At 44.9% G+C, this 10,245-nt stretch overlaps 1 protein-coding gene across 3 annotated transcripts in view; it reads right to left on the bottom strand.

Moving 5' to 3' along the window:
* ANKRD29 (ankyrin repeat domain 29) overlaps positions 1 to 10,234 on the bottom strand; it is a 49,071-nt gene extending 38,837 nt beyond the window's left edge. Inside the window, exons 1-2 of one of the 3 annotated variants that reach the window (XM_006038073.3) lie at positions 10,214 to 10,234; positions 1,017 to 1,127 (exon numbers count right to left, since the gene is read on the bottom strand). In XM_006038073.3, the coding sequence (XP_006038135.3) occupies positions 1,017 to 1,127; positions 10,214 to 10,234 (132 nt within the window). Of the gene's footprint in view, positions 1 to 1,016; positions 1,128 to 9,949; positions 10,046 to 10,213 lie in introns of those variants that run through there. The other 2 variants (XM_025194549.1, XM_025194550.1) reach the window with 2 other exon arrangements.
* Positions 10,235 to 10,245: the final 11 nt, after the last annotated feature.

Genomic DNA, 10,245 nt, shown 5'->3' on the forward strand with positions numbered 1-10,245 from the left:
GCCTGGCCCAGGCTCAGTTCCTCAATAGCTGAAAGCTGTGCCTGCACTGAAGCTGGAAAGTGGAGGAGAGGTGGAAGTAGAGGGAGAAGTGACAGCAATGTGGGTGCAGCTTCCAGCTGCTCAGTCCCAGTGCAGCTCCTTGTTGCCTAGCTCCAGCACAGAAGCAGTCTTCTGGCTCTGTGGGGCAGATCCAGTGGCTCCGTGGGCAGGATCCTTATGTTGCTGAACCCTGATGTAAATTACCAAATCTGGTTCCAGGGGTGTCCAGAAAAGAAGAGAACGCTACTCATGGTCCATTAGAAGCAGCAGGGGATGAAAGCTGATTTCAGTCTACCTCTGATATAATATCCGATTCTAGTCATGCACTAGGAGTTATGAATACACCGCAGGCATACAGGTAACTCTTTTCTCTATGGGTATCTGAGCTCATCTTCACCAAGAAATCTTATTGTGTCCAATTCTCCATTCCCCTGCACTTCCTACAATCACTTCCACTAGTGCAAAGTGAGTCCAAACTTGGTAGCACTTTGTACCAGTGAAAATGAAGAATATGGCTTGTTTTTATTTAAACCTGATTGTGAATGGTTGAGTTAATTAACAGTATGCTGATCATGCCTTATCCTTATCAACAATAACATGTCCATCACAGTTTATATCATATAAGCTAGCTTTACTCTGCCACTGTACATAAACATAAGATTTCTTTGTGAGGAGAGGCTCCTGGTGCCAGGATCTGCTTTGTAAAATTTAAACTTAAAAAATGAATAGTTTGAGGCAGTCTTGGGTTTTCACAAACTATAATTCTCATGCAAAACCTGCCACCAATGTCATTTGTCATGTTATTACACCTCTGCTTTAAAACCTGCCTTCACGGCAACTACAAGTTTTAAGTCATATTTAAACTTCATAAGGAAGTCAAATGTTTGCAATAAGAGTATTGCTGTCTCCTTTTCCGCAGTATGTTATGGAAAGCAATATAAACCATTTGTTTTAGGAATGCATGAATGAGCGCTTACACTGTCTCTGCAGTCCACGTCTATGCGCCCACTGTTCAACAACAGTTGAAGAAGAGCCAGGTTTCCTTTTCTTGCAGCCCAGAATGCAGCATTTGCTAGCGGTGTTTCTTTCTGCAAAAATGCAAAATGTTGAAAATATTTTCTCAGTTCAGTCCACTCTGGCATTCTTTTATAGCCCAATGGAGTAAGGGGTTATTTTACTTTGTAAGAGCAATTTAGAGAATTATACATTTCTACATAATATCTTGTGTCATTTCAAATGTGCCTTTGGAATATGAGTTAGTGATTTATGTCCAGTCCCCGGGGGAAAGGAGTCCATATCATAAAAAAGTGCGTCAGAATTTTGCTACTGGGTACCTCTCCTGTCAATCTCAGCAGAGAAGTCAAAGTCAGCTCATATGGAGACTGAACCACACTGCTCAAATATCCCATTTCAGGGTCTCCTGCTTTTCAGCAGTGTACAAGTTGCAAGGCATGAGTAGACCTGCTTTTGAAGTTCCCATTTCACTGTGTTTAACTGTTCCCTTTAATTAGTAGTCTGCTAGTGACTGTAGGCTGGACAAGGTTTGGAGCAGAGCAGATTCACTGATATGGGGACTACATGAGAAAAGCTTCCAGACCACAGTGGAGAAAGGAAAGAATCACCAAGAAAGACAATGGAGAAGAATAGAGGGGGCAAGGTCACAGGAAAGAATAAAAAGGGAGAAGGAATTACAGTGGACAGAGATGAAAGAATGAAGGTAAATGGAAGGTGCAGAGGGAGGGGGATGAGTTGTGAGGAAGGTGTAGAAGAAAGAAACAATGCAGGAAATATGAAGGCAATACCTGAAATATATTATACAGTATATCATGTCTCACACTTAGTGGCCTGTGTCTGGGGTATCAAGTAAGGTACAAACTGAACTACCCTTTTAAGATATGGTCTAAAACTATTGCCTTGTCTGAGTCCTGTCAGTTTTCAGGACTATCACTATAGAATTTCACAAGCATTACCATTTCACTTAAAAATAAAGTAACTCAATAAACTCCCAGATGTATGTACTGAGGCCAGAAATGTTTAGAATACAATGAGCTGAATCCAAACTCCAGTTAGAATTGAAATCCCAAGCTTGCAAAATTGACATTTTTAGACTCAGGAGGAGTCTCTCTTTACATTAGGTAATTTTAGGATTAGGAAAACTGATCTTTATATAGAAGCCCCTCCAAAGATGCTCCAGTGTCATATTCAATCAGCACTGACTCAGTGGGGTTCTCACAAGAACACCTGGGAGGAACTAGATAATCAGCTTCACTTGGAAGGGGTGGAATCTGTACTTCAAACATTGTTTTGTCTACTCAGCTTGTGGGGACCAGGAGATGTGCGCACACAGCACAGACACTCTTCAGTGTGATATGCCACTCAGATGATGCAGGGAGAGGATGACCTTAAATATGATGCTATCAAAGATCTCCAATAGCATTTATTACATGTGCAAGAAAATGTACAGGGAAGATATAAATGCAAAATAGGGAAGCTATGAAATATAATACAGATCACTGGTAAATAGACTGCATTGCTCCTATGATCTCCTTGAGTCTCCTCAACCCTAAAAAAAACATCCAGAGTGTCTCAGTGACTCCCCAAGAGTCAAATGATCATTGCCTCTGTCAGGAGACAACAGGAAGAAGAGGCTGCAAAAACACCATTTAATCCCTAACCTCCATGACAATCTGTACATAAAGCTGCCCAAATGGTGCCACATGAGAATATGGCATTACAGATGAGTACTGTTGAGGGTGCTCAATGCCACATAGGTACAATGTGATAAGGTTTTGGTCAAAACCATGCCCCTGTAAACCAGCAGATGAGTTCAGTTTTGAAACTGGCCCAATACTGCCAAGAGATCTTTTCTGATCTCACAGTGCGAAACAAGAGTAAGACTGCGTGCGTGTCTCTGAGTCTGTGTCTGAGTGGATATGCAACTAAAATCTACAGGGGACTATCTCCAATGCCTTGAAGCCTGCATCATCGTTTAGGTCTGTGCAAGGCATAATACAATGCCATTATGATTGATTGTATTTTCTACCCACTTGGCATTTCATATTTCGTAAATCCAAATGACTATGCTCTAATGCAAGGCAGTGGAGTACCAGGTATAAATTGTTTCATTGGGATATTTAAAAAGAAAAACATATCAGAGCTCAGACTAAAATTTCTTTCCCTGGCACTGTAGGCATAAGCTTTGCAGAAACCTGCAGACACAAGCTCAACAGTATAATAGGTGTGACAGATCCAGGATACATAAGTATTTAATTGGTTTTGTGCTAGTTAGTTTTAATATTTATAGCTATTAGCAACTAAGAGAACTGGCAATCCCATGAAAAGTTCCTACTGCCTCATAAATCACAGTGCACTTTTACAAAAAGCATGAGAGCATTTCACATACCAATATACTTGGGGCAAGAGGACATTAAGAAGTATTAAAATTGGCAAAAAAAAACTAGATTCTGATCTAAAGTAACCATGGATAAACTCTGGAAGTACATAAGCAAAACTGAGATAAGACCAGACCAATATTAGTCTCAATCTCAGTATGAGACTGCAGGCTCTTGGTGAAGAATGACAGTTGTAGCCTCATTGCGTTCGTCCCACTCAAATTATTGATGCAGCCAGACAGGTGATCTACAACTCCAGCAGATGCATCATATTCTCTTCTCTCCTACTGACGAATACAGGAAAACATGAACTTATCTATATAGTGATTTTTGCAATATTATTGTTGTTATGATGTTCAAGAAAAATTGAATACAAAAGAAAGGCCATGCATTGGACTCATAGTTATTCTCGGCTCTCTGGAACAGAGTTCTGGAGTGACGGACATGACTCCTTGGATTAATTTTATTCTCTCCCTCTAACTCTTAAAGTTTTAGAAAACTTTGGGGGCATGAAATATATGCATTTCAGGAGAAAGACTGTCATCACCACAATCTATGCACCACTCACATGGGTTGGTGGACACTAGCCTATTGATTCTTACTTCTACAGCAAGGGCTTACAGATCAGCAAGGCTGAAATAATGCCTTTCATTCTGTGGTGAGCTGGCACTTTTGATCTGGCTTAGGCTGAAATGTCACTCAATGGCCCCACCACCAGAATGCTGCCAATATCCAGGCTTTGCAGGTCAAATTACATCACTTGGTGGGCTGGATCTGGCCTGCAGGACCTACATTGCTGTTCATTGGCTGAGGGAGTTGGATCAACATAAAACCAGTCTGAAAAGAGAATCTAACTTAATCTTTAACTTTGTGGTTCATTAAATTCCTCATTCCTTCTTCCTGGTAATCCTTTTCCACCACCTGCCCTAAAGCACAAGTCTTCTTGGGCCTTCTGAATCAGATCCAAGGTATGGTTAAGCTCAGGACATAAGTCAGGCTTTCTTAAAGCCCTGTTTCAGTTCCAAACAGGAACTGCTCTGCTAGCAAATGCTCTTTTCTTCCCGCACACCACACACTTAGACACTTTCAGTAAAACTTAAGTATATGATATACCTACAGACTGACCTATATCATGATCATGAGATGAAAATAAAAGGGGGGAAATTTTTTTCACTATTTATATTCTAAGCAGTTCAAGGAAGATAGTCCAAGCAACCTGGCCAAGACATCCTTAAGAACAATGGAGGCCAACTTTTTGGCAAGTATGCCACAAGTTAGCCACTCAGATCCCTTCCCCTGCCCAATCTGCTGCTCTGCCTTCCATTCCCTGCCCTCTGCTCTCTGACTGACCTGCTGCTCTGCTTTCTTCTTCCTTCCTTGTGTTCCATGCCCAATTTGCTCATTTGCTTTCTGCTTCCTGCCCTATTTGCTACTGCGCTGCTTGTCCCATCTCCAATCTTGGGTGTGCCACACACAGAGGCTGCCCATGCCACAGGCTGGACAACCTTGCTATAGAAAAACCCTCTACATACCATCTGGAATTAATCCATAAATTTAAAAATAAAGATTGATACATCTGTGTTTTTCATTTTCAAATTATAGTAGCAATTAAGTGACTTCAGATCAGGCATTACTTTGGGCTTAATGACTGTTTGGGTTTAGTGACTTTTGAGCAAACAACTCCTCGTTGTTGGACTTTGAGCTGCAAGAAATCTCCTGGGCCCTGATCATTATCACTAAAAAGAAAAAAACTAACTTAATCCATTTATTGGCAATGTTAATTTAGAAGAGATAGAGGTGCACCGATACATTGGTCTGATATCGGATTGGTATCAATATAAAGAAAATCGGGTGCATCAGAAATTGGCTCGATGCAGCCGATAATTTGGCCAATAAATGCTCGTGCGTGCACACAGCCACAGCACACCACTCAGGCAGTGAGGAGCACAGCCTGGCAGTGTGGAGAGCTGCATGCAGCTGGTAAGTCTGTTGTGGTGAAAAGGGAGTGGGGGCAGATCAACGCGCCAGGAAGAGGCAGGGTTGCGCCTGGTGGGCATCAGTGTGAGCGCTAAGAGTGGGGCTACGGCAAAATCTGGGGTGGTTGCAGCCCCTTTCATAGCCCCGCCATGAGCCCAGCCCCCGCCAAGAAGAGCCCAGCACAGCCCCAGCATCAGCCCACACCATCCCATGCAGATTCAGGGGCACACGCCCCGCCATTCCCTCCGGGATGCAAGTAGCAGTGGGAGCTGCCCCCACCCCCAGCCGCAGCTCCGTCCCATGCCCCAACCCCCTCCCTCACTGTGGGGGGTGTTGATCTGCACCCCCACCACGTCCCTCTCCTTCCACTACAATGGACTTACCAGCTGCACATAGCTGTATCGGAAATCAAATCAGTATTGGCTGATATCTCCTTAAAAATTGGCTATCAGTATTGGCCCCCAAAATCTCTATCAGTGCACCCCTAATAAATTGCCTTAAAATTCCTTAAACTATCCTCTGTTGAAAATGTTGACTGTTGATACACTTACAGTAAACTTTAAAGGTGATAGGCCAATACTGTACAAATGCTAAGCTTGACACCCACCATAAGTACCTATTCAAAAATGCTCAAGGAAGCATGAAAGATGTTCTCTAGAGCAGACAAACCCATCTCTATATGGCAGAACAGGAAAATGTGAAATGATGTTATATCATTTTATAGATCAGATAAGGGATTAAAAAAAGAAAAAGTAAGTAGCAAAATAGAAAAAAAATAATTAAAATGCTTTCTAAGTCCTCTGATTTCAAAGTTCAATCTCCTGCTGTATCTCTGACTTGCTGTATGTCCACAGATGAGAGAGGTGAGGGCGCAGCTGAAGAGGGAGGGTGTGATTTGAAAGGACTGCAGAAGCAACAGTGATGTAGAACAGTGGTTCCCAAGCTTTTTAGACCACAGATTGGAAGCGACCGCAGGCTGGCAAACTGCGGACCAGCATACTGCGGACCAGCAGCCAACTGCTTGTTATACCGAGTACAGTGTTCAGTATAAAAAAGGGTTGGCTACCGGTCCGCAGTATGCCGGTCGCTTCCGGACTTCCGGTTCGGCAGCCAACTCTCCTGCGGACCGGCAGCCAACCCTTCATAGCCTGGTACCAGGCTGCGGACCTGGGTTCGGGAACCTCTGATCTAGAAGATGGAGGAAAAGAGCCAGAGGGAAGGGAGAGGGAAGATTAGAAAGGGCACCTAGCCTAACCTGACTGGGTCTTACTCAGTGCACAGTAAAGTTAATGGAAAACCTCCATTTCCATTCAATATGCTCTGAGAGCAGGGGAGAGGGTTGGGATCAAGGGCGTCAAGAAGCAGAGTTGGAGACTTTGATTGAGGAAGATGTAATGGGAAGTAGAGATGGGACTGCAAATCAGGTTAGATGACTTTTCTTAGACACCACAGATACTGTCTGTATACAAAGATCTTGAGAAGAGAGGAGCTTAGTAGAAGGGAGTGCAGAAGTGGGCTTAAGCAGGCAAAAGTTTAGGCCAGCTGTTGGAAGAAGAAATACTAGTCATTTGAAGAAAGAGGGAGAGAAATGGCAAATCATTTGCAATTCATAGATGAAAAAGGAAGGTAAGGAGGAAAGTGACAGCAACTAAGAAAGGGGAGAGAAAGAGCCCAGTGTAGGTACTGCAGCCTTCTGGGAAAGGGAGAGAACACCAAACAATGAAGAAACCACAGACATAGGCTGGAGGGAAACTAGAGCAAGGGTGGAGAGATGGAATTTGCAAGAGTTGTACAGGTCAGACAGTGGGCCAATTGGAAATGAAATTCCAGAGGGAAAAGGGAATGTGAATTACGGCATGAAGAAAGAGACAAACCCCTGAAAGAAAGATTAGAAAAGTAAGGTTTAAGGGGCATGGTTGAAACAGGAGGAGAGTGTAGGTCTGGCATTATGTGGAACAGCTGTTACCAGCAGCCAGGAGGAAAGTGAAAGAGAAGAGGATATATAAAGGTATATTTGAGAGAACGGAAAGGATTTTTGGGGGCGATCTCTTTTATTGGACTAACTGTATAGTTAGGATAATGTTAGACTAGCTTTCAAATGCAAAGCATTCTTCTTCAGGGAAAGGAAGAGATGGGGGAACACAAGGAGATGAAGGGATCTAAATACAATGGAAGTCTGAAGAGAGATGATCAGAGATTGCAAGGGTTAGCAGAATAAGTGTGGAGAGTGCTGTGAGAAAGTATATACTCTTCAGGAACTGTCCTCCTCTGCATTTAGCAGTCACCTATCACATGGTAAAGCAGGGGTGGGCAAAAGGGCCCTATCCAGCACGCAGGGCCCCTAAAAAATTTAGAAAATTAATATTTATCTGCCCCTGGCTGCCTGTCATGTGGCCCTCGATGGCTTGCCAAAATACAGTAAGCGTCCCTTCACCCAAAATAATTGCCTGCCCCTGTGCTAAAGGCTTAGGGACTGCAGTTACTGGGAAAGTAAGAAGCAAAAAAGAATAGAGTCAGATTTACAGGAATGAGAGGAAATGACAACAAACAATCAATCAAGTAAAACAAAGCAAAGCAAAGCAAATAAATTGACAATGATCTGGCACAGAGCTGGTCATCAATACATGAAGAGCCAAAAAAGGATGTGGAAATTGCATAATGGGTGAAGGGCTCTATCTCCACAATCAATACTCTCCACTTTTATCTATACATGGCTTTTTCCTTTCTTCCTTTCCGATTGCTCCTTTTTAGTAATCTCCTTTTAGGATATAAGAATTTATTTTAAGAGATCATGTGTAAAAGCCTGTCATAACATTCTCAGTCAATGTGTGGCTCTGTTGGGACATCTCATGTTAGGACAACTCTTGACATGCTTTTAAAAGTAAGTATTTCCTGTTGCAATATGGAAACCTAAATACAGCATTACTGTTTTAGCCTGTCACCCACAAAAGACAAACTGACTAGAACAGTGAGATGCTCAACCTTTTTGCCAGGTGGGCCAGATGGGCAGTGCTTGGCCCATCTGCGAGTTGGATCCAGTCAGTGGTCCTGATCCTACACCTGGGCAGATACAGTGGGCCCCATCCAACTGTGCAGAGTGGTGTGGGGACAACCCAGCCCTGCTTGAACTGGCCCCATGGGTAGAAAGGGGTCTGGATTTGCCTAGATCTAGATGCCAGGAAGAGGGAGAGTGGCCTAGCCCTGATCCAGACGCAGGGGGGAAGGAGGCACAGCCTGGATCTGACCCGCCACATGGGGCTTGGGAATTTGGTGGGGGGAAGGTGGCCTGATTAATTGCCATTGCCCTCCCAGCATCAAGTTCCCTGACCTGTGGGAAGTCAAGCGGGCCAGCTGCAATGCTTCTGCAGGCCATGTTTGGCCCATGGGCCAGAGGTTGAACCCCCCTGGACTAGAAGAAAAAATATGCAGCCAACCAGTCCAGTTCCACTGACTGAACTTGAGTGAAATGAAGGCTGCAAGCCAACAGGGCCTTTAAACAAAAGAAAATCCAGCTTAACAATTATTTAATTATTTTAGAGCTAGAGGAAAGAGTCTTCGAAGTCAAAAAAGACGCACAGTGCCATAGTCCACGCCCCTACATAGATGCTGACTGCCCTCAAGCAAATCTGAGTGCTAACAGAGCCTTGTAGTGCGAGGGCATCCAGTTATTTTTCAAACACAATTTGAGTTTCCTCCACCATTAACAAGTACCCCTCTGCTGCTACTTTGTTCCTTTGCTAAAATAACCCTAGGTTTTTCTTCAGACAAACACAGAGGACAAGATGGGGTGTTGGTTGTAGCTGTGTTGGTCTAAGGCAGGGGTGGGCAAAATGTGGCCCAGGGGCTAGATGCAGCCCGCCCAGCCATTCTATCCGGCCCATGGGACCCCTAAAAAATTTAGAAAATTAATATTAATCTGCCCTGGGCTGCCTGTCATGCGGTCCTCGATGGCTTGCCAAAACTCAGCAAGCGGCCCTCTGCCCAAAATAATTGCCTGGCCCTGGTCTAAGGACACAGGCAGACAAGGTTCTTTGGGTAGATGTGATAGCCTTTAATCAGACCAACTAAATAGTTGGAAAAATTGTTCTTTGCAAGCTTTTGGGCACAAACCCTCTTCTTCAGACATTGGGAAACACCATTGCTGGTGTTTGGAGGACAAGACGGGGCGCTTTGCAAGGACCTGAGCATCTGCGGCAGCGGAGAAAGGGTCACGGGACGTCAGGGGAAGTGAACGTGACACCATTTGAGTTTAGTGACTTTTGAGCAAGCAACTCCTCCTCGTTAGACCGAACCCCAGGAAATCTCCTAAGCCCTGATCCTCATTGCTCAGTCTGGATTCAACCTTGTCTTTCTGGTTTAAAGAGAGAAAAAACAAACAAACTAGTTTCATCCATTTCTTGGCAATGTTCAACCACCAGAGATGAAGTACAGATAACGGTAATATACAGCATCCGCAGGGTCCATTTGGGGGCACGTCCCCAGCCCCCCACCTGTGCCCCAAGGACGGTTCCCAGCCCAAACTGAGCCTGAGGATGACTCACCAGGATCCGCTCCCCCGCACACTAGCGCCCGCGGTCCATGCCCCCGCGGAGATGCAGGCGGCGCGGGGCGCCCCTCCACCTCCCGGCTGCTCCGGGGTTGGGGGGTGCCCGTGCCAGAGCCCCGGGGGCAGGCGGCAGCCGGGGCCCTGCGCACAGCTGTGGAGGCTGCTGCAAATCCAGCCAGGCCTGCCCGGGCGGCAGGGACACGCAGGGAGGGGAGGGCAGGGGAAGGCAGGGCAGGGCAGGGCAGGGCGCGTCTCTTACCTTGAAAGACATCTTGCACATGCCAGCAGCGG

Source organism: Alligator sinensis, unplaced genomic scaffold (genome assembly GCF_000455745.1).
Source record: "Alligator sinensis unplaced genomic scaffold, ASM45574v1 scaffold1543_1, whole genome shotgun sequence".
Taxonomy (NCBI): domain Eukaryota; kingdom Metazoa; phylum Chordata; order Crocodylia; family Alligatoridae; genus Alligator; species Alligator sinensis.